The 24,875-nt window shown below is 38.9% G+C and overlaps 1 protein-coding gene across 1 annotated transcript in view; it reads left to right on the top strand.

The window, feature by feature from the left end:
• The window catches only part of TRIO (trio Rho guanine nucleotide exchange factor), a 250,107-nt gene that overhangs the window by 121,520 nt on the left and 103,712 nt on the right, over nucleotides 1-24,875 (top strand). Inside the window, 7 exon segments of the mRNA XM_027888455.1 lie at nucleotides 5,472-5,641; nucleotides 6,549-6,723; nucleotides 14,045-14,240; nucleotides 14,840-15,006; nucleotides 21,778-21,897; nucleotides 23,377-23,568; nucleotides 24,350-24,499. Coding sequence (XP_027744256.1) covers nucleotides 5,472-5,641; nucleotides 6,549-6,723; nucleotides 14,045-14,240; nucleotides 14,840-15,006; nucleotides 21,778-21,897; nucleotides 23,377-23,568; nucleotides 24,350-24,499 — 1,170 coding nt within the window.

Below are 24,875 nucleotides of genomic sequence, written 5' to 3'. Positions count from 1 at the left end.
CAAAGTTGAAACAAAGAGAAGGGAAGTGGAATTGGCTAAGTTTTCAAATAAAAAGCTTTCATTACCAAAGTAATGAGTAGTAGTCTGTGCAAGCTTTGGAAAAAGGTGGCAGCATTTTGAAGGTGCCAGTGCATGGAGAAGGCAGAGGAGGCCTTGCTCTGACTACAGTGCTGCCAAATCATTCACATCTAGCTATGAGGCACATCTATTTGATTAAAAAAAAGCTTGTTGATAGTGTTGATAATCGTCTTACTTTGTCGCACTGCCAGAAATACGCTCTCCTGTGCATTATCCAGTATGGAAGGGTGTCCTTCACACAGCGGTGCATTCCTTTTATCCTGTGGTGAATCCTGAGATGACAGACCTGCTCTTCCAGTTGTCTGTCACTCCTGGGTATTTGATCCTTATGTGCTGGTGGTCTCCAAGAAAAATTTGCATGTTGTAGTAACACGGCCCTCTCCTGTGTGTGCCCTTTCCAGGCAACAGAGCATCTTCTGGATTGCCCCCATCTAAGAGTAAAGCCTCTGTCTCTTGGGCTTGTGCATCTCTAATATTATAATTGTGTCATTATAGCACAGCAATGCTCAGTGTGACAGGTCTTGCAAAAGACATAAAGTGCAGTCTCTGGCCGGTTTTTTGCTGATGGTCTTGAATATGAGAGTTGGGAAGGACACTTTTAAAATTTGAAATAAGAAACACATTCAGTGGCTGCACACTCAAGTGTGTTGTGGCTTACTGCTTCAGTAGAACTGGAATCCAGTTAGCACAGCTTTTCTTCTCTCTTGAGCTTTTTAATACAGGTAGCTACTTTGCATGGGAAAAGGGATGAAATTTAAGTGCTATTTAAGAAATAGCACTAAGTGCTTGATAAAAGTGAGGCAGAAGTAGGCCTTTATTAAGCCATGATATAGACATTTTTTTCTTGTTCAGGTAAGAAATGGGAGAAATGTTAACAGGATAGTAGTAGTAGTTGGTGTAATTTTAGGAAGATGTGAGAAACTTAGTTTTGCTTAAAGGATGAATTTATACTGAATAGGAAATTAATTCCTTTATAACCATAAAATAGATAGGGATATTTGAAGCTTTTAAAGATAATTCTATCTAATTAAAAAAAAAAAAAAAAACAAACAGGCATTTAACATCCTGAATATCACTGAAAAACCCTGGAAGACAAACTCCAGGGGGTTTAACATCCTATGGGTTTTGTTTTTAAAAAGACACATTTTCTGTCTGCTACATGTCCTGAAAGCCAAAGCTTACAGACAGAGATACACACATTAGCCCCTTTCTACACCTAGACGTTCTTGTTTGACCCTGTTCAAATAATAGCCCCTTCAACAACTGCGCCTGTGGTAATACACATGCTGCAACACTGTGCTGGGGGACAGAGGCAGAAAGAGGAATTTGCAGTTTTTACATGCAGAAACTGCATGCCTTTCTTTGCCTGACCTGCTGAGAAGGCAGACTGCATATCTGAAAGCCATTATTATAAAAATGAAAACAATAAATGGTGAAAGAGTGTCATGGATATTTTACCCTTATAAAATAACTTGTGCTCCTGGGGAAGGTATTAATTCAAAAATAATTGTTCTCTGATTACATTCAGCAAAATACAGTAGGGTCTTACTTAACTGCAGTCATTCAGGAGATGGCTGAGATGGGACTTAAATGGATAGAGGCCCATGATGGAAACACTGTGACTTCCAGGATGTTGCAGGCAATTAAAATAATACCATCTCAGTGACTAATGGCTTGCTCCCAAGAACTTAGGAAAGAGGTAGTACAGGATGCAGGCTCATTCAAGCAGATGTTTCTTAGTCTGTGCTATATTTAGATCAAGAAAAAAAAATCTGCTGGGTGAAACATTTGCCTGTAAGGGATTCAGAATTTTATTTCCCTCTCCAAATAAGATAAGATGCAAAGAGCAGATGAAAAGAGCAGAAGAGCCTCCTGTGACTGGATTGAGTTATGTATACAGCTGTCTTGCCACGGGATAAAGTTCTTACTGATGTTGCAGAACCTGATGGTTTGTTTAGGGAATCTTCATGCTGCTTCTCTTAGAAAGAATAGAAAAAGACATGACTGGAAGTTGCTCAGAGTTCACACCAAGAGAAATTTAATAGTTTTTTAATGATGAGAAATTTGTGGGTTTTTTTCCCAGTGGGTTTTTGTTGCCAAGCTCTCTTTTATGGAATAATGGGTTACCTCAGAAAGTCATTGCACTGTAAAATCTGTAGTTCTGCACTGCCGAACATGTATGGGTAAGCTGTAGTCTCTGTTCACTCTCCGCTCTAAACTGTTTGCTTTCTTTTGGCTTTGCTGTGCACCCTTTTACAGTCTTCATCCTTAATTTTGTATCTGAAAACAAGGTAATTTATGTAATTTCCAGTATATCCAAGGCTCATTCTGGTTTGAAAGCTATAGAGAAGCCAGCTGGCTATTGCCACCCATTAAGAATTGAGCTCCTCTCAGTTTGTATGAATTTGTATCCATCTTTAATAACCTGACAGTTTTTTGTGGTTTTCTTTTTTTTTTTTCATCTATGGTGGCTTTATTATAACTTTTGTGTATAAACATCAAGATTATTTTGAGGAGAAGCTATTTGTCAGAAACTTTCTTGATGGAAAAGTGTAAAAAGCTTATTTAGTAATCTATCAGAGTAACTTTTGCTATGGAAGTGTCACAGAGCTGTTTAGTCACTTCATAAATGGCTTAAATTGTTCCACTTTCAACAGCGTATGAATCAAAGCTAGGCAAGTAATGCATACTAATTACTCTCCTTCTCTTTCTGCACATTCGTGAAATGTTTTTCCTTCCCAAACAGTGGACAATTCAGCTAATGAGCTAGGGAAATGAAATACATTTTTGAGGCCTTTGGTACCCTGAGGGCAAGATACTATGTTTCTAGTCATGGTGTGCTGGCCGGGCACTAACTCAGTCAGCATAACACTTTGTCTTTCTGCTAAAGGCAGGTGGTGTTGCCCTGAACTGGCAGAGGGAGAGGTCTGCTTGTTCTGTGTTGGGCATCCAGAGTGAGCTTTAAGAGAGTTACTCACATGCACAGTACATCATCAGTCCAGCACTTACAAGTTTTGTTGCTCCTGCCAGGTCTTTTCCACTCAGTTATAGAAGTGACTGAAGTGTATGTGAAGAATAAGAAATGCAGAGGTGAGGTGTATTCTTTGTAAGGTCTAACACGACCCAGCTGCAGAAAACACATTGCAAAAAATTGAAATTATTCTCGGACCTGTCTTGAGCTGCAGTGCAGATGCTTTTAAGGGATCCAAGGAGCAAATTTGATATAGTCCTAGAGACTCAAAATGGTTTTAATCCCAGTTGCTTTGTTATAAACATCTATGAAAGTTGTGCCTCTTATAGTAAATATAGTAAGCATAGAGTGTAGAGGTTTTCCAGCCAGCATCAAGCACATTGCAGAAAACAACAAGGTGTTACTCTCTATTGTATGTATTTGCACAGTTGCAGGGTGTACTAGTTGTGTGTGGATAGCAGCTCACTTGGAGGGTCTCTGACTTGATGCCCTGTTATTTTGATTCAGACATAAACTTTATTAGCTGAGAGAGGAATAAATACATGTCCTCTAGGCATTGAAACATGAGTAAAGTTTTCAGGTTGTATTGTCAGACTTCTTGCTCTTAAGTTTCATTTGTCTCCAAGTTAAAGTTGCATTCCAAAGTATGCATTTGGAAAAAAAAAATTGGATGCTGCATTTGGTTATGCTGGAATGAATGTTGAAGAGCACTTCTGACCCACTTGTTAAGTTCTATTGATTTGTGCTCCTTTTAATAAGAAAGACTGCTGTGCCTTGAGCTTGTGGTGTTGATGGTTGTGGAGTTGCATTCAGATTTGTGACAAGCATTGTCTTTGAAGCATATGAGTAGTCAGAATAACAGTGTATGAATAGGCAGTTCTGATTTGGGGAGGAGGGGTAGTAGATTTGTAGAAAAGAGTCTGGTTAAATGTCATTAGCTCTTCCCAACTGCGAAAATTTAACCTATAGCTTGGTTTACTCAAAACTTTCCTCAGGAGACATATAAGACTATGAGATACAAAAACTAGCATTTGATTTTAAAACAAAGCTTCAAAGGAACTGATTAATTAAGATCTAGAATTCTTCACTGAATTTTCTATTTTAATGAAGCTCCATTGGTGGTTAGGAAACCTTTATGATCAGAATATTATGCAAACAGGAGCATGAAATGGGTAGAAAATGTTAAGCAAAGAAATAAAGAAAACATTTGGTTTTCTGTCTTTTGAAATTAAGCCAGTTTTGATTGCTAGTGTCTGTATTTTCATAATGTTAATATTTTAATTAGGTTCAATGTATCTGTAAAATTTTTAAAGTCAGAGAGTAAATGTCATCAAAATAACTAATACTTGAAATCAGATCACAGTTATTTTATCAGGAAAAAAAAATAAAAGCTCTAATCATTGTTTGTGGAATTGCAGCATTTGGGATGGGATGCTAAAATAGACAGGAGGGACTGGGTTTGAATGTTTCCTGTGAGAGCAGCTGTTCCACTGTGCTGTTGTTGCTGCTCATGGGAGTGTTGCAGGATACAGCCGTGCTCCCTCTCTTCAAGCAGCATTTTTATCTGTTCCACAATAGATGTCTGACGGTTTGCTATTAGTAACTTCCACACACAGCTTAAGATGCAACAGCTTCCCTTATAAAATTGTGGAGAAGATTACTGTAGGATTCAAATGACCAGCAGTGATACCTGGCTAGCATACACTGAGGGATTTTTGTGTAGGCTGCAGTGCATGGGCAGTTTGGAGCAGTTTTGCACATGTGAAGCAGGGAGGAAAAATGCTGAATTAACTAGTAGAATTGCTTATGAGGAATTTTGTTGTAATACCGTGAAATTGAAATCAAGAGGGCAAACACAACATGATAGAACAATAAATTCTCACATCTGGTTTGTCTCTGTATTTTGTTTTCTGAAATGCCCTTTCTTTTTCCTTTTTTTTTTTGAAGGCCACTGAAAAGTGTTATGTTGTCTGTGTGCATGTGTCAGCCTGGCAGTGCAAATTTGATGGTGGCTACAATACATCTCCCTTCCTTCCTTCCTTCCTTCCTTCCTCTCTTCTCTCAGGGAGTGTTACCATAGCATTTCTCTCCCAGGGACTCTCGCGCAGAGCTGCAGATGGGATTCTCGCTATGAACTCTGTGCTGCTCAATCGGATACGCTTCGTTCTGTAGAAGGAAAATGGGAAAGAAAGGGTGACTTAGCAACACGGATAAAGCTTTCCTGGTATTTCCAAGAAACGAAAACTATTTGAAACAAAGGCTTGTTTTCATTCATATGAGGATGAGATTTTTCTATTAAGAAAAACAAATCCTCTTTCTCCCTGCCACCTCAGTCTGTTTTCTCTTGTCCAGTGAGACTGATTTGGAATAGTGACTGCCTTATCCTTGGGCTTATATTTCTTGCTTTTCCCCTGTCCTTTAGCTGTGGACGTGGCTTGAAGAGCTACAGAAGGAACTGCTTGATGATGTCTATGCTGAGTCTGTGGAGGCTGTCCAAGACCTGATTAAACGTTTCGGTCAACAACAACAGACCACTCTGCAGGTTACAGTCAATGTCATAAAAGAAGGTGAAGATCTTATACAGCAGCTAAGGTAAAATAGATTCTTATTTCCATCTCTTCTGATGTTCAACTCATGTTCTGTGATGCTCTTTCTGTTTTGAGGGTAGAGGTAATGCGTTCAAGATATGACCTATACATAAAACTTGTAAATATTAGGACTACAATGATTTTTCATGCAGTACTGACTCTAACCTCTGTTTACAGGAAGCTCAGCTTATAAACACTATCTCCACAAGAAGGAGATTTTGTTTACGTAAGCTGCCTTTTTGATAGGAGAAATCGTATGTCTTTGTAGTCTGACATGCAGGGCTCTACAGTGTTTGGAGTTTTGAGCAGCAGCCTTTTTATAAAGAGACACTTGAATTTGTTTTGCAGACTGATAAGTAACTTCACTGTAGTAAAGCTCATCAGTTTGCAGTCCATTTCATTCAGCAACAATCTGAATAAATACATTTGGGCCACAGCTGCTCTGGTACATGTCTCCTTTCTGCAGGAAATTAGCATATCTGAATTTGCAGGTTTTATACTCAAGTAAAAGATCAGGTAATTTTTTTTTTTAGTTGACTAATTTGGATTTTCTTTTACTGTCAGGAAGATTCAGTAAAGAGTTATCAATCATATGCCTCTTCTTTTCACAATAGAAGGGTTTGTCTCTGATTTGAAATTTTGCCTTTCCTGTAAACAGAATGTCTTTACATGATGAATAGGTCAAAAAATGAAAATAATCATACTTCCTAATGATTTTTCAAGTACTGAAACATAATCTGAATTTTTATTTACAAAGATGTACAGACTTAGCTTTTGTGTAATATGGCTTGCACTAACCTTATCTGAAACAGGCTTATATTTTGTGGTCATGTGTAGCGTCCAAATTGTACGGGATTTTATTCAATAATGCTCTTTTTTTCTTCCTCCTCCCCTCTCTCTGCTTTGAATAGGGATTCTGCCATTTCTAGTAACAAGACCCCCCATAACAGCTCGATCAACCACATAGAGACAGTTCTGCAGCAGCTGGATGAGGCCCAGTCTCAGATGGAAGAGCTTTTTCAAGAACGCAAGATCAAGCTTGAGCTGTTTCTGCAGCTTCGCATATTTGAAAGAGATGCAATAGATGTGAGTGTCTGCTTTGGGGCTTGAACTGCACGAACTTCTCTTGTGTACCAGTGTTTATGCTGAGATTGTTGTGCAGTTGCAGTAGCATGTGGCTTAAATGACTGAGAGACTTAGTTCTTACCTTATGACATTACCTGACCTGTCTTATATGTGAAAGTGTCCGAAAGGTGCGGAGCTGAGCTTTTTGATTATAACTCAAGCTCTCAAGCTCTGGTTGGCTCTCAGTGCATCTTTAAGCAAGCATCTAGTAAAATCATGATATGTCAGTTAATACATCTGGTAAGTTCAGTTTGAATATCAAACTGCCTTGATATATCTAGTATGCTTACAGTTAATATGAATAAGACCTGTAAGATGGTTTTGTACAAATTCTCTAAAACGGTGCTTTGTAGTAACTCTCCTCTGCTTTTTCTTCTCCAAATCAACAGTTGTTTTTCATTTTGTAGCTACAAGTAGTGTTTGGAATTATGTCTTAATCTTTGGGGACGTTGTATGGGCCGTCTGTTGTTTTTTTGTGTTTTTTTTTTTTTTTTTAAATAAGATTTTTTTCCACCCCTGAAAATAATTCAGAAGCAGTTCTAGTGCCACACTCCTGCAAAACTTCAAGTTTTGAGACTGTTCAAGCTTTGAAGGAGAGTTACAGCTTATCAGTTGTAGAGTTTTTGTTTGTGTGAAGGGACGTGTACAAACAGACATAAAACTCCATAGGGGGCTTAGGTTAATAGAATTGGCATTATAAAGCTTCCGCTAAGTTCATATGCCTTTTGTAAAACCTCTAGTGCTGTACACAGTGACTGATACCAGGTTGGTACCTCAGAATTTTCAGGGTTATCTACTTGTAAATGATTATGGTTGATAATTCTACTTCTTCTCTTGTGTATAGTAAAAGCTGCAAATGTTGTTTATGAAACTCTTGGTTGGTTGGTGTAAGGGCAAAGAGACAGTTGGCAGAAGTGATAGCTTCTCAGGTTTTAGTGTTTTTACCTCTTAAAAACAGGATTAGATGTCTTTGCAGAAGTCTGGTTTAGCTAAGCACATTGTTAAGTGCAATGCAGGAATAGACAGACACAGTTCCTTGATCAGTGCCTGTAGAGGAAGTGAGAGTGTGTGCTCTGCAGTACTAACTCTGATGTAAAGGAAAAATAAGAAGGTTTTTCTTGCAATTTTGCAATTCACAGTGGCCTGCAGAGAGTTTGCTACTTTGATTATGTGAGAGTAGCTGTCTCAAAAATGCTTACAGTCTTTGCAGGAGTAATCTGCAGTGCTCAGTGTCTGTGAGATGTTCTCATAACACTTTTACTGAGGAAATGGCAGACGTGGAACAATACATACCAAGAAAATTAATGGAAGAATTGATTGTGATAAATGTTTGAATGAAGTTCACGATTAAGGTGATTGCTCTCTGTAGGTTACATACGCCAGGATTCTACAGGAGCAAAAAGCTGGTTGTGGGAGCCCTGCTTAACATATGTGTTCTAGTCGTGCAGTGCAGGACAGCATCTATATAGGTAGTAGTACTTGTACTACTTATTTGTTATTTGTTATTTGGTACTCTTATGTGCCCATAAGATTTTTCATTTGAAAGCTGCAAACCCTAACTGCATAGAATAGAATATACCGAGTTGAAAGGGACCCACTAGGATCATTGAGTCCAATTCCTGGCCCTGCACAGGGCACCCCAAGAATCACACCATGTACCTGAAAGTGTTGTCCAAATGCTTCTTAAACTCAGACAGACTTGGTGCTGTGACCACTTCCCTGGGGAGCCTGTGCCAGTGCCCAACCACCCTGGCTGGATGAAAAAGGATGAAAAAACTTTTCCTGATATTCAGCCTAAATCTCCCCTAACTCAGGTTCATGCTGTTTCCTCAAGCCCTGTCACTGGTTACGAGAGTGAAGAGGTTGGTACCTTGTCCCTCCACTTCCCCTCATGAGGATGCTGAAGACCACAGTGAGGTGTCCCCTCAGTTTTCTCCGGACTGAGCAAACCAAGTGACCTCAGCCACTCCTCATACAGCTTCTCCTCTGGACTCTTCACCATCCTTGTACCCCTACTTTGGATGCTCTCTTATAGCTTAGTGTCTTTTTCAGATTGTGTTGCCCAAAAGTGCACACACTTGACAGGTCTTGCTTTATTCTATAGCTGATACTTGGCATGCTTTACATTTTGACACGTACAGCATTAAGCAAAGTACCAATTACAGTTGTTGAAAGAGTTGATGTAATTTGTCTATAGAACTTGGAAATAATAATTGTGCTTATTTTAGACTGATGATGAGTCCTCCAGGGAAGAAAATCACTCTGGCTGCATAGTATCTTAAGCAAAATGTTTATTGTTTTGCTGTCTCTGTATATGTCCTCTGCTTCCTCAGCAAAGCACAATTCTCTTTTCCCTCTCCCTGAAGGCAGACATCTGTTCAGGAACTTTCAGGAAGAAAATGTGGGAACTAGTTCCAGGTCAGTTGTTTGAAAGCAGTAGCTCAGCTGAAGTAACTTGATAATGAGGAGGAGCCAGATGCCAGCTAGGAATTTGCAGACCTTGTTTTGACCTTCTCTTTCCTCGTGGATTTTGTGTGACTGGTCCAGTCAATTAAGACTTGGCTGTAAGGGCAGTTCATTCAGGGAGTATCCTCTGAGGACAGCTTTTTTGGAAGGCAAGTAGTGTTTCTAACTTGTCTTAGTGCTTTCAAAATAACACAGGCTAAAATGGGACAAAGGGCTCTTCTAGCACTGCAGGATCATGCAGCTGTGCTTCTGAGGGCAGTGGTAAGATTTGCTGCCAGGGTTAGTTCCCTTCTTTTCCTTCCTCTCCCCTTATTATTTGCTGATAAAATACTCTGTTTCTTTTATCCTGCAGCTCTGCAGATACTCCTGGTCTTCTGAAATTGATGTAACTGCAGTAACTGTTTTGCCCCTGCTCTTAGCATTCAAGTTTGACCTTCTCCATCCTTAACAGGATATTAAGTGCCATTGATTGTGAGATATTTGAAGGATTCCTTAGTAAATGCCTGTATTAACTAAAGACAACAATGAGCAAAATAATGTAGGTGAAGAGTCCCTTTCTAGTGTAATTAGTACCACGAGGAAGATGTGAATGAACTTAGCTAGTGAGAAGGTAACACTGGTGACAACGTACATAGTCCAAAATGTGTTTGTTTCATCCATGTCTGTGCACTTTTGCGTATCTGTGACTTAAATGCCTCGTGGCCTATGCCAGAGCTCTACACAGAGCATACCACACACTTTTCAACTCACAGCTTTATCTCAACTCTATTTTTGGACCACACTTACAAGATGCCTGTAAAGTTACACAGCTGAAAAGACGAGGATGCAAAGTGCTGGATCACAGAGACCTAACTCTTCTCCCTTTCCCATTTTTCCTTTTTCTTTCTCCCCTGCACATAATATTTTCCAGATCTTGGTTAGCGCTTAGTTGATACCAGGAATGCTACTTAAACTCTTCTGAGAAGAGACCTGTTGTTCTTTGTTTCTTTCCCACTCAGTGTGAAAGAGATAGCATCCCTTCTGATTTATACCCTGCCTTGTTTTCTATCAGCGTTACCTTTAGTTTGACAAAACACAGGAATGTCAGGCAGCTCAGAATCTGCGCTAGGAACTTCTTGAACGTACGCTATGGTAAGTAGTTAGGCTGTGTTTATGCTGGGATGTCCATGTCCTGAGAGCAGTACAAATTTGTGTTACTTTGGATGTCTGTTAGTCATTAATCTTTGTTCTGTTTGTTTACTACTAATTGTCTTGACAAAACTTGACAAACAAAATAGGAGCCTGCTTACCCTAAAAGTGTTGCCTGTAAAGCAGAACTTCAGAGGAGGCACTAAAGTGTGAGCAGAGGGGGCTTGGTGCATGTTTTTTTGTATTAATTCTGCCTCAGAGCATTTCAGATTTGCAGTGGGTGCAACGGCTGAAATAGATCACCCTGCACTAGCTAATTACTGCTGAAAAAAAGTGTAAGGATCTCTGCCATTGTTAGGGAACCTGGCTGTGATAGTCACTGATAACTTATCTTTTGAATGAGTCTGGGAATATGCTAGCATATTTGAGTCGTGGGCTTCCTGTTTTTTTTTTTAAGGGGAAGAGGAATGTATTGGTCTTATTCAGAGTGTTTCAAACTGCTTTAAACCATGTATGTGCCTTGGGGTTTCTTACAACCATGGAGTTGTATGAAATAGCATGGGAAGGAGCTACAATTCCTAATGGTTGGTGGTTGTTCTTTGGGGGCGCTATCACCGAAACCTCTTGGCTGAGGTGACACGCAGTATTGACTTCTTAAAACTAGTTGTTGTTCCTTTAAGTTAGAAGGAATCTTAGGATAGACTAAGAGGATACGGAGACTACAATCAATTTCATTATTATTAAAATACTGACAGCTGCAGTCAGATTGTGATCTGACAGCAGTGTCAGATTGTGATCTTACTATGTGTTTTACTTTGCACTCAATTTGCTAGTAAAAGAGGTAAGGTTTTTATGTCTGTTCTGAAGGAAGATGGACTGGCTTTGCTTTTAAAGCAGTATCATAAATGTTCCATGTTAAATCCTAATCCACTCTGTAATGGTGTTTAGAAAGACAGTGAAAGATGGTGTTTTGATGGTGGAGTTCCACAACCTTCTTTAATGCTCAGATTTCTCAGTTTGACGAAGTCTAACCACAATTATTTCTTCAGGATAACCTTTGAATGTTGTTAACTGACCTGTGTGAAAATTAGATGCTAAATCTGATTTCTGAGAACTTCCGTAGTACAGTGGATGAAAAAGCAAACATTAGATAACCTCCACTGCTTTTAATAATGAATGAGCGTAGAGTTTTGAGGACAAGTTGGAAAGAGCAGGTCTGAGGTGCCCAAGAACAGAAAAGCAGGGTAGCAGAAAGTAAGCAGGCTGGATTGTCAGGAAAACTCGAAGTTTTTTAAAAATTTCCAATCAATTAAAAGGAGATGAAGAGCAGAAAGAGGTGATGAGACATGTTGGGCATGGACCAAGTAAAAAGGATATGAAGGAAACTTGTTAAGGATTTTGTGGGAGATGAAGCCTGTGTGTGTGTTTAGGCATTAGCTACCTACCCTAATTGTTTGGTATCTCTTATTCATGGCATGGTGCAAAAACTTGAATATTTAGTGAATTAAGTAAAACTTTTGCAGAATACATTTTAAAAATTAAATAACTCACTGGTGCCGCAATTTTAAAATTAATCACTTGATGTGTCCATTTTTCTGCGGCACCATGTGAGCAGAATGGAAAAAAGCCTTCAAGAAAGATTGTAGCTGACTACAGAAACTTTATACAGATTATTTAACTTTGCTTTCTCCTCAATTCTTTTTTTTCCTGAAAGGCTTGTTTTCCTGGAACTTCTCTTGTAGTTCAACTGTCTCAGTAATTTTGGAGGTATTATGGCCACTTGGAAAGTGTACTGGCATCTTCCTTTTGCTGACAGCAAATGACTTCGGTTAAATATTTATTGCAGAATCACAGAATATGCCAAGTTGGAAGGGACCCACAAGGACCATCGAGTCCAGCTCCTGGCCCTGCATAGGACCATCCCCAAGAGTCACACCATGTGCTTGAGAGTATCATCCAAACACCTTTTGAACTCTGTCAGGCTCGGTACTGTGACCACTTCCCTGGGAAGCATGTTCCACATCCAGACACCCTCTGTGTGAAACACCTTTTGCTGATATCCAACCTAATCCTTCCCTGACACAGCTTCAGGCCATTCCCTTGGTTCTGTCAGTGGTCACCAGAGAGAGGAGATCAGTGTCTGCCCCTCCTCTTCCCCTCACAAGGAAGTTGTAGACTGCAGTGAGGTCTCCCCTCCATCTCATCCAGGCTGAACAGACCAAGTGACCTGAGCCTCTTCTCATACAGCTTCCCCTCAAGGCCCTTCACCATCTCCGTTACCCTCCTTTGGACATTCTCTTAAGAGCTTAATATCTTTCTTACATTGTGGTGCCCAAAACTGCACACAATATTCAAGGTGAGGCCGCAGCAGTGCAAAGAAGAGAAGGACAATCACCTCTCTTGACCGGCTGGTGATGCTTTGCCTGATGTCCCCCAGGACACAGTTGGCCCTCCTGGCTGCCAGGGCACTTCTGACATGCACTCAGCTACTTTGTTGCTAATGCCCCTTTAGTCAGAACCTCTTTTTATTGTGTCTTGCTGCATAAATAGGTATTTTCTGTCATTAAACACCATTCATATCAGTTTGTCCTACTCTTGAAATTGTAGAATGCTGTAACTAAGCCATACTTCCTTCTTGATATTTATAATTTTGCTTTCCCAATGAACTGCAAGTTTGTGCCAAAATTCTGCTGAAGAGTCTGAAAAAAAATCTGATTACAGGCTTGAGGAATGTGAGTTAGACAGACTTTTTTGAAGTATCTGATGCATCAGATCTGTGCCATAAGAACTCAACTCACTTTGATCAGTGAGGATTGTAAGCATTATCTGTTAGCCTTAAAAACAGTTTTGTATCCTAATTAAGGGAATATTTTACATTTCAGCCAGGCTTTGCAATCTGATTTGGAAAAGGCACTTGTGTGGATAGACAAGGAGGACTTATTGTTGTGATACATATGTTAAAAAAAACTGAAAACATCTTTAGCTGCCTTTCTTTGGACATCTTATGATTAAGAATAAAATCCAGAATTGAAGTGTAAACTGAAGCATAGCTGAAAGATGTCAGCAATCAAATTTAGCTCTGACATTTCAGTAATATTGTAATAAAGTATGCTTTTGATTTTACTCCATTCACTAAGTACCCAACCTTGTGATGTGTGCTTCTCAGCTGTCAGGCAGAAGTCAAAGGTGCTCACAGTCTGATGCTTCCTGCCCACAGAAGGGTAGAACTGGCTTTCTTGTAAAAGGACTCAAGACTGGCATAATTGTAAGCTAAGCTTGATCTTGACATGTGAATTATTACTTGATACAGTATGAAGAGTGGGAAAGATGTTTCAGATCCACATTTTCCTTTAAAAGTGGAGATAAAGTCATGTTAACTTTATCTGTTTCACAAATCACGTTGATGAAAGAGTACCTTAAATAAGGCATGGGTACCCGTAGTGTTGCAAGCACTGGTTGAAGGAGAACTGACGTGGTTCTTAAAGACAGTCTTTTCATTTGTTTGCCAAAATTTAAAGTCCGTGCTAAGATAGGCTGTGTCAGAACCATGTTTGAACCTGATCAGTGAAGTTAATCAGCAATGAGCAACTTGAGTTCCCTTCCTTGGTCATAAGTGCAACATTGGAAATTAACTGTTTTATGTTGTGTAATGAGTAATTGAACATTGTCTTCCTCCTTTTTTCCCCAGATAATTTCAGACCTTGAGTCTTGGAATGATGAACTCTCTCAGCAAATGAATGACTTCGACACTGAAGATCTTACAATAGCAGAACAGAGGCTCCAGCATCATGCAGACAAAGCCCTGACCATGAATAACTTGACCTTTGATGTCATCCACCAAGGGCAGGATCTGCTGCAGTATGTCAATGAAGTGCAGGCATCTGGTAAGATGGCTCCTTTGTGCTATTCCAGGCAGTGGCTTTACAAGAATTATCCAGTTGTCTCTCCATGGGATGTGTGAAAATAACAGAGATGCTGGTTAACTGTAAGCTGGAGACATGGGGGCTCCTTTATACTCAAATCATATGATAGTATTCATGAGAGCGTACTGTTATTATGGCACATAATTTTCTTCAAAGAACTGGCAACACCTGAAGATGTTTAGTTTTTCAAGAAAGGAATTTCACTCAGAAATTCGGTAAAATTAGAGTAAATAAGGGGGAGCAAGTTTTATAGTTAATCAGATCGATGTAGTCAAGGAAAAGTTTTCAGCTTTCAAGTAACATCTTCCTTTTTTGTTCCTTATACCCCTTCACTTGATCTTTTTCACTGTATACAGTATAGTCACTTAAATATCAGACATCAAAAAAGAATTTAATTTGCACTTTTTAAAAGTGCAAAAACCTATGCTCGTAATGCAAGTGCTCTGAGGATTAAACTGAACTTGGCAAAGAAACAAGAAAATTAAGTGTAAAACAATGGAAATGGGCTGTTTGTCTTCAGAAGCATTGTAAGTCATTCCTAAACGATTGGCTGATTGCAGGTGTCGAGCTGCTTTGCGACAGAGACGTAGACATGGCAACTCGCGTGCAGGACCTGCTGGAGTTCCTGCACGAGAAGCAGCAGGAGCTGGACGTGGCAGCCGAGCAGCACCGAAAGCACCTGGAGCAGTGCGTGCAGCTGCGCCACCTGCAGGCTGAGGTCAAGCAGGTACGGCCCACCCCCGTCGCACCCTTAGAGCCGCTCCACACCTCCTGGAGAGAGCTCTGTTCCCCTAAACAGATCTGGGAAATTTCTTCCAGCTGTATAACGTCTTTCACTGGGAGTGGGGAAGGACTTTGACCACCTAAGAAACTTCATCCTCCCTTAACATCAAGTGCATTTTTTTGTTAATTTGTATCACCCGTCCATATTGCTGCAAGGATCTAGAGTACAAGTCATATGAGGACCGGCTGAGGGAGCTGGACTTGTTTAGCCTGGAGAAAAGGAAGCTTAGGGTGAACTTTATTGCTGTCTGCAGCTGCTTGACAGGAGGTTGTATCAAAGTAGGGGTTGGGGGGTTTTTCCAGGGGTTTTTTTCCCATTTTTTTTTTCCCGAGTAGCAAATGATAGGACAAGAAAAGACCTCAAGTTGTGCCAGAAAAGGTTTAGGATAGATGTTGGGTATTTGAATGACATGTAGATGTGACACTGAGGCACATGGTTTAGTGGTGGACTTGACAGTGTAGGGTTAACAGCTGGACTTGATGATCTTTGAGATCCTTTCTGACCCAAAGTATTGTGTGATTCTATAAATACAAGTCAAGTATTTGAAGTGTAGGGTGATTTGAACTAATGTTAAACTCATACTTTTATCATCGGTATGATGATGAATGAAAATGCTCAGTTATAGTCCCTGCACACTGGCCTAATGCTTTTGGGTAAATTGTTTGAAGCATCTACCAATAGTGATAACATAATATCAACATGATTTATTTTCCATGAGAAGAAAAACAAGGTTTTGCTTTTCCTGGCAATAAAGGGGCAAGTTTTGAGGTCCTTATCTGATAAACAGCTAAACCTTTTGTGAATTTGAGATGCTGTGGGCAAAACCACTGAAGTAGGTGAAAGTTTAAAAAAACAAACAGAACACTAGAGAAGGTAAGAGTTTTTGGTCTTTCTTTCACTTGGCAGCATCACAGTCTGCTACAATCTGTTTTTTTACTGTGGTCCATAATGGCTGCCAGTGCAACTCGTCCTTTCTTTTGCTTGTCATGAGCTCTTAAAAAATTTATCTCCCTCACATGACTTTGAATGACAGCTCCCAACTTGCAAAGTAATATAGAAGGGATCCAGTTAGGATTAGAAGAGGTGAACAAGAGGCTCCCAAAATATGTCCAGGCAGTGGTTGGTTACTCTATAGCAGCAGATGCAAAGTCTCTGTGTGGTCTTGACTTAAAGGAATGCAAGAAAATGGTAGTTTCTCTGTTATGCCTGCAATACAGGCATCAATCAAAGACATGATGTTCTATTTCTAACCTTTGCATACTCTGCTGAACTGTCCTGTATCCATCTTAGCACTTCATAAATGCAAACTACAGATTACTCTTTTCATGGGAGTAATGGCTGAGATACAGTTCTTCTAGATCAGGATAGTTTCTATACTCAGTTGCATATTATCTTGAGGATGATAGGAAAGAGTGCACATCTGCAAAGAAAAGAAAAAAATGAAAAAAAAAAAAAAGTGAATGCCAGCTGAGGCAGTCGCATCCCTTTACGGTACATTAGTGGGTTAGGATGAGATGGGTTAGTAAAAAAGAAATTGTCAATTTCCATCATACTGAAATAACATTCAATGAAACAACAGAATATAGCCCTTTGGTAATGTTTCAAAGAGACACTATTTAAGTGGTTATGTCGCATGCTCAAACAATAAAGTGAGTGCATTGCTCCACTAGCTTTGTATGCAAGTTAAATGGGACAAGAAAGACACATGTGTTTAAATCCTGTGTTTGTGCAACAACTGTTCTGTATTTTGGCAGATACAGATAGATGATGAATATCACATTTGTAGAGGAATATCTATGTTGCACTTTGTATGTGATTTGTAGGCCCTTTGGTCAGTATTTCCTAACTTTTTGAACTATTGCTAGCCTTCACTGAAAACTGAAGCTCAAGTTTAGATTTTTAAGAAAGCACATGAAAAATAAATAAAAGTTGTACACTACTCTAGCTAGCCGGCTTTTCTTGATAGACTGGGATTTGGAAGAAAAAATGTATTCTGTTTTATATTCCTAGAACATACCTCTATCAAATGGGACTTTATGTTGAATTAAATGCTGTAGTAGGTGTGAATTTTCAAACAAATCTGCATAAATAAGTAGCTGACAGCATGTTTGTGTATTACTTTTCCAGATTTCTGTTGCACATATTAACCTGCAATACTTCCCCAGCCTGGGCCTAAAAATTGAACGGAACTAAAACTTAATATTAGTATATTGTCTCACAGGATTTCTTTTGATCCTCTTTGGAATGGCTTTGAGGCTAGTAACTCTTAGCTTTGTGATTTCAGTTGCATTTTCAGACAACCACATCTGATTTATTTTAGGTTTTATTCAGTATGAGAAAACATGATCTTCTACTGTCTCCTCTACACTGGGAAAAACTTTATAGCTCAACAGGTCACAGCAGGTGCTTTACCTGAGAGTAAAATGACGTGATGAACCTCCTCTTCAATCTGTTTTGTTTATATTTTGTTCCCTGAAGCAGTGAACACATTATTTTCCAGATCATTTACTCTGATTTTCTATCAGATTTATTGTCGATGAACTGGTTGTAAATGTACTTATTATGTAGATGGGATACTGTCTCCATAGCAAGAATTCAAACAACATTTTCGTTTGAATTTTTCCTGGCAAACTGACATTACTGCTATTGAATTTTCACTCGCCCATACGTATATGTCTATATAAAGTACATAAAAATATAGAGCTTGTAGTCATGCAAAGAGGTTAGACTGAAATACTGCAGGAATTTAGACAAACACTTGCAAAAATTCTCTTCAGTACTAGGTAGTGAAACTTGGAGCTTATGAATTCTTACCACATAAGCACAGAAAGCAGATAAAAGCATTCAGTATTTATTCTTTCTAAACTAGTGTACCAATACTTCTGCATTGAAGTTCTATAGATCAAGCCTCAGGACTAGGAGGAAACAGAAGGGCCAGAAGACAAACAGAGGTTTAAAGAAAACCTGCAGAAAATCTACTTGTCAATTTGATATGTTAGAGGTGCGGAAAGGGCAAGACCAGATAGACAATTGCAGTGTAGAAAAACCTTGGAAGATTGGGGGAAGAGGTTTCTGACTGAAATAGGAATTGACAGCTATATGTGGGGAAAAACAACATGGAAAGGAAAATGTGACCATTTTTTACAGGGCAGGGACATATGAATAGGTGGAGAAATATAATATCTGTCTCATCCACAGCTCCACTTGCATGTTTACCAGACAAAGCTTTTTTATTAATCACATAAAATACAGCTGTTGGATTACTTATTGCTATAATCACTCCTACATACTCACTTTGTAGAATGAATGTGTTACTCGGTTTAAGGTCAAAATCTCTACCAAGCTCCAGACCCAATCCAATTCGTTTTAGTATGCTCATTAAACCTTTTTAGTGCACTATTATCTGCTGTTTCAATCGTGGTGTATATTTTTGGGTATATAACTATGTATTCATGTCTGCACAACAGTGTACAGATACTTTTACAATCAAGAGTGCCTTGAGCTGGTTTGTTTTTCACAAGGAGATCTTTTAGCTTGGTGCTTGAGCTCTGATTATCCCAAAATACTACTCAGGAAGGGTGTCCTGGCACTCTGTGTAATGCCATATGGATGTGAAAGCATAGCTAGGACAGCAGACTGAAGCAGGTTGTCTCATGATCATGGTTAGTCAAAAATCAGTCCAAGAAACTAATCCTAAATCAGGCATTTATCTAATAGACCTGCCTATTTGACCCTTTCAAGTGTCCCAAATTCTGTTTCATTTCCACTGTTTTACTGATGCTGTACTGATGTTATTATAGCCTGCTGAAGGCTGCAAGGGGAAAGATAGGAGGGGTGGTCCACCCAGACAGTGAGGTGATGGGATCATGCCAACAAGCCTGGGAAGACAGCAGCCCCGAAAGAGGAACATGCTTGCTATTTACTTGATATTGCTATTCACTATTTACTTTATGTTTTCCCTTTGAGTCCAAGCAGAAGGCAGGGGACTGCTGGCAGAGTTCCTCCTTTTAGTTCCATCAGCTTCTGCATTTGCACCCTGACCTGCACCAAGCAGGAGGGCAAATCATTGTGTTTGAAATATTCTGTGCTAGTTGTCTCTGCTGTGTATGGTGGGGTACCAAGTCAAGAGGAGCTTTTGATTTGTGCCTTATAAGCATTCTCCTTCATTAAAATTCTCAAAGAAGGCTAAATCTATTAGAGTCCTAAGAAGGTGTGTTTTGTTACTTTATACCTGGAGGAATTATTTTGTAAGGTAGAGATGGAGCTTAGAACCACTACTACTAAGACAAAATAGAAATAAAGAAGGGATTTTAAAAAATCTGGGAGGTGCTGTCATGCCCTCCACTGCAGACTTACTCTTTTCTACAGACTTGCAGAATTAAAATATATGCTATCAGGGTGGAAAAAAACTTGTTAGCTATTTGTTGTGCAGACAAAAGTGAGAAAAACTGCATTAATAATACAACAATATTGCAGTCTGGATAAGTGCAAGACAGGGGGTGAGATTGTGATGCAGATTTGAGGCCATGGATGTTGTGTCAGGATGGCTAGACCTCAGTTGTTCAAGCTGTTAGACTAAATGTTAGAGTGTACTTTACAGGTGCCATATGGTTTTGAGGAACTGAGTTTTAACAGGTACTTTTGTCAGCTTCTGGTCTTGTTTTCAGTCTATGACTACAGTCATATCATTCTAATTACTTAGTAATAGTGTGGTACAGTAGCATTAATGATAGTGTCATGTGTGGATCACTAGATGAGACTATGTAGTGTTAAGACCTAACTGTGATTTTGTGGTTAAAATATTTATTACCAGTGGTTAAAGGTCTAAAATCAATTAGTAGGAAAGAGTTAAAGAAGATATGCTTAAACTGGGGATGTTCAAATCAATTGGGCCCAAAGGAATTCACCATAAAATACCCAGAAAACTGCCTGTTATAATGTCATATACAGTGCTTATTGTTTCCAAACATCAGGAGATTGGATGAGATTCTAGAGGCCTGGAACTCAACATCTACTGCTCAAAAATGGAAAAGGACTAGCTAAGGGAGGATTATAGCTCAGTTAGTTTAACATAATTCCAAGGAAAAATGTTGAAACAAGGAGATTAAACTTGAACAGTGACAAGGAGAGGAGAAAAGGCTAACATAGATTAATTAAGCATAGCTTCTCATTGAGAAATTGTGGTTTTTTTCTGACAAGGTAACAGCTTTTGTGAGGGGGGAGGAGCAGTATTAAAGCTTTTAAAATAGTTTAGCTCAGTCTGTCTTGCCCAAGCTTACTGTGAGAATGTCATATAAGACTACATTACCATGAATGATAGCTTGCTCAAAAACCATAACCAGTAACAAAAGTTATTAAGAGACTCAATGGATTGCAAAGCAAATTTTAAAAATAAAAACAAATTTAAAAAAAAATCATTAAATCTGTAGATGTCTGTATTTGGATATCACTAGTTCATGTTTCCAATCAGAAAATGTACATATTAGAGTAGAAATTATGCTTTTAAATTTGAAGTTAAAGGCAAAAGAAACTGGAACAGGGATTTGAGTTTAGCAGAAGACACTGGATTGTGGTTCAGAATTATCTTGATGTATGGGAGAATTGGGCTATAACGCGTGAAAAATACAGAGTATGATGTACTGGCAAGAATAATCAACTGAATAAATACAGGTGTGATTACTGGCTGGGCAGCAGTTCCATAGAAGAGTTGTACAGAAGACAGTCAATAACCTGAATTATGTCCAGTTTTACTGAGTATTTGAAAACTTATGAAGTCATGGTTATCAACTGGAGAGAGCTCATGAAAGAGCAGTGAGAAAAATAAGGCAACTAACTTCACATAGGAAAGATTGAAGAGACTGTTGTCAGCAAGAGATATCTGAGGGAGGAACACAAGTTTTCCCCCTCCATCTCTTGATGGAGAGAGGAGAGGAAAAAACAAAGCTGATGCAAAGAGGGAGAAAATGCCTCTTTTTCTCCCCCACCCCCCCCCCAATTGTGGGCAGGAGAAATGAAATCCAAAATTAGAGCAAGAGAGATTTGAGTGTAAGCCCTTAGAAAGACTAAGGGTGATAAAACTGTCTAGTGAAAGTGTGAGATTGGAGTCTTGAGTAACAAACAAGGTAGAGATCTTTTGGGAGGGATCTTAAGGTTGCATGTTCCTGCTATTGATAAAGAGTGTACAGAGTGGTCTCCTGAGACTTCAGCCCACCAGGGGATTTTTCCAGTTTCACTGAACATGTCAAAGAAGATACATTCTGAAAACTAAAAATCTTCAAGCGGTTACAAGACACTTAATGGTCACATTTTTCTCAACATTAATATTCAAAATTATTTGCTTACTTTTTGCTAAGCTCTATGTCCTCAATTTACATTACTGGCACTGGCTTTTAGGCAAATATTGCTTGTAACTTTTTCCAGTTTTTCAGGTGAGAGAAGTAGTATTCCGAAACACAACCTTGTTCAGAGTATGAACTGAAACCATGAGCACAAAGTAGTTGACTGAAAGCTGCGAGTTGATAGCTCAGTGACATTATTAAAATGTCAGCCACTGTGCTGACTCAATATATAATTCACTGTAATATATAATTAATAAATGATTTCATTAGAGATTCCAGTACTAATGTGACCATAAATGTTTTTATCCCTACAATGATGCTTTTTTGCTGGGTGGCAGTGGAATTGCATACTTCATGGTCTTCTCTTTTGTTACAGGTTTTGGGCTGGATCCGAAATGGAGAGTCAATGTTAAATGCTGGGCTTATCACTGCTAGTTCTTTGCAAGAGGCAGAACAGTTACAGAGGGAGCATGAGCAGTTTCAACATGCAATAGAGGTAAAAACACATTTTAGTGACCACAGTCAAGACGTCTTGTATTACAGTTTATCAGTCTCTCTAAATAGCACTTTTGGGTTTATGCTACAATGTTTTTAGTTTAGGAAAAGCTGTTGAACTAATCTTATGGCAGAGAGATAAAAACACTTACTGGGAATGTGGGTTTTTTTGTTCTTGCTCATTTTGAAGCTGCAGTTCCAGGTGAACATCTTTGCAGTTCCTTTTTGCATCTTTGTAAACCGATAGCTGTTCACAGTAATTTTACTGTAAATGGTGTTTTCCTTTGTTAGAATGTAACATCTAATGCTAATTGTAAAAGTTAAGAATAAATGGAACAGCAAGCATCAATTTTGTGTATTCTGATGTGATCCTTTAATGTTTCCATTTTTGTTTGAGAGTAGGTTTCACTGAGATTTGTGTGGTGATGTGTCAATTCCCCTGCCATGACTTCAAACTAAGCTTATCGGATTGGTCTATTGCTGCAAAACAATAGGCAGAGTTCTTAAGACTGACTGAAATGCAGTATTATTAATTTATATGCAGTACTGAGGGGCTTACAGTGATATTGAATATATATAACATTTATTTTTAAAGAACTAACATTGAAATATTAACAGTGTTATGATTGTTTGGGTAGACTATTTTCAGAAGTATTCTTTCTTGCATTACCTCTTTCATGTTTGTTTCCTATTTCGTAGAGTTTTATGCTTCCCTTCTTGAATTTATTTTTTTTTTTTACAGTTTGCAGTATATGCACCCTCATTTTGAGAGCTTTGGTAACTCCTAAGTGTAAAAATCATGAGACGTCTAGGTGTTTGTCAATTTAAAAATAAATTACTGGGAAGCTTAAAATCTGTGGGGTTTGGGTCATTCTTTACTCAGATATAATAATACTTAGTAGTTAACCCCTAATGTTTTTTCATTACTTGATTTTAAGCAAGTATATGTTTACACAGAGAAATACAGTTAAAAAGGAATTTGCTTACAATTAATAGAGAGTTGTCTTTATTTACTGACCTTCATGCCTGCACCTTTCTTTGTTCACTATTGATGTGCAAAAGACCTGGAGTTAATGCTGTAAGGGCAGGAATAGCAATCAAGCAAAAATAAGATACATCCTTTTCATCTTCTTTTTTTTTTCCACAGAGAAGGGAAAGAAAATCAACCTGAAATTCATAATTTTAACAGTGTGTACCACAGCATAGACACGTCACATGTGGCTTAATGCTAGATGGTGACAATTTGTTATGAACTGCTCTTTAGTGTTGATTTGATGATAAATCTCTACAGGACTTGCTTACTTTGTATTTGCATAGAGAAGTCACACAGTGACTAATATTAGACAGTTATTTTTAGTTGATGGGTGTTTGTGCATGTATAGAAGTGTCATTGACACAAGTGGAAATGTGACCCTTTGAGGTCTTCAAGCAAATGAACTCAAGTGCTCCACTGAACTCCTGAATTTTCACCTCTTGTCAGAAAACACATCAAAGTGCCCTGCAGGTTCAGCAGAAGGCAGAGGCAATGCTGCAGGCTAATCACTATGATATGGATATGATCCGGGAGTGTGCAGAGAAGGTTGCTTCCCACTGGCAACAGCTGATGCTGAAGATGGAGGACCGTCTCAAGCTTGTGAATGCCTCTGTTGCCTTCTATAAAACTTCTGAACAGGTACAGAAATGCTACATGACCTGTGTCTGCTTTGGTTGATTCCTCATTGTGGCATAAAACAGCATTACCTTAAAAAATTATTGCCTCAGTTTGGTTATATGTGCTCATTTGATAACAGTTGTGGTTATACAAAAAAGCAAATCCTCTCACCAGCTGCCTTAGAATGAGAAACCTTGTGTTGCAACCTTTCAATAAATTAAGGGGTCTTATAAAGCAACAGCTTTTTAGCAGGCCTGTAGTGACATGACAAGGAACAGTGGTTTCAAATTTCTCATATTCTTACTTTTTTATTGAGAAAAGTCTTGTAGAATATTTTCAAGATAAGGCACACTGTACAAGTTGTGTTGTTGGATTTTTGCTTGTTTCAAGAAGTTTTGCTTAAACCATAAGTTACACATAGGTTTTAATAGAAGTGCTTCAAATGACTAATTCTGTTTTTATTTGAGAGAGTCAGTGAAAAATCCGCTTCATCCTACTTGTCCACAGAAAAGTTTGGGGGAAGGTTGGCAAGGTTGCTTCCTGTGCAGTCATAACTTTAGCCCATCCTGTATTATGCAACCGCAGAGGCAGAGAAAACGAACAACTTTAGGGATGGCCTCTGAGCAATTCCACATAAGCAGGCCAGTGCTTGCAAACCTACTTCTCTTATGTCCCAGGCAAAATGTGTCAGAAGCTGAGGTATATGTAAGAGCTAGATTGGTTTTCCTTTTTTTTAGGCTTGAATTTTGATTTTTTTTCTTTTATTGAATTGTATTTGAGTTGGTCTCCTTTATCCTGATAGGTGTGCAGCGTACTGGAAAGCCTGGAGCAAGAATATAAGCGAGAAGAGGATTGGTGTGGGGGAGCAGACAAACTGGGTCCCAACTCTGAAACAGATCATGTTACTCCCATGATCAGCAAACACCTGGAACAGAAGGAGGCATTCCTAAAGGTAAGTTTGACGATGTTTTATAGTCTTCTGTGTCTTGGAAAGCATACAGGCAAACGTTCTCTCTTACAGTTCTGAAATCGCTGTGGAAAGCAACAGTGCCCGTTCACTCTACAAACTGCAGAGCTGTTGGAAGTAACATGTTAACTGCTTGTGACATCATTGATTAGGAGAATACTTCCAAGTGCATACAACTGTAGCCAGTTTTATAAATATATTTCCTGTTGAACTTCAGTAGATTTCAGGTCTCCCAGTATGATGGAGGAGGAGCTGGAAATCACTGCTTTGAGCAACTGTCATTCTAAAGAATGCTTAAAGGCTGCTGCTTTGGAAGAGGAACTGACAGTCACATAGTGCCATTGCTGCCTATGCATCAGAG

Source organism: Empidonax traillii, unplaced genomic scaffold, assembly GCF_003031625.1.
Source record: "Empidonax traillii isolate 1590-97213 ecotype Southwest subspecies unplaced genomic scaffold, ASM303162v1 scaffold238:size1398292, whole genome shotgun sequence".
Classification (NCBI taxonomy): Eukaryota; Metazoa; Chordata; class Aves; order Passeriformes; family Tyrannidae; genus Empidonax; species Empidonax traillii.
The sequence above is the reverse complement of the archived record's forward strand: the minus strand, read 5'-3'. Positions and strand labels throughout refer to the sequence as shown.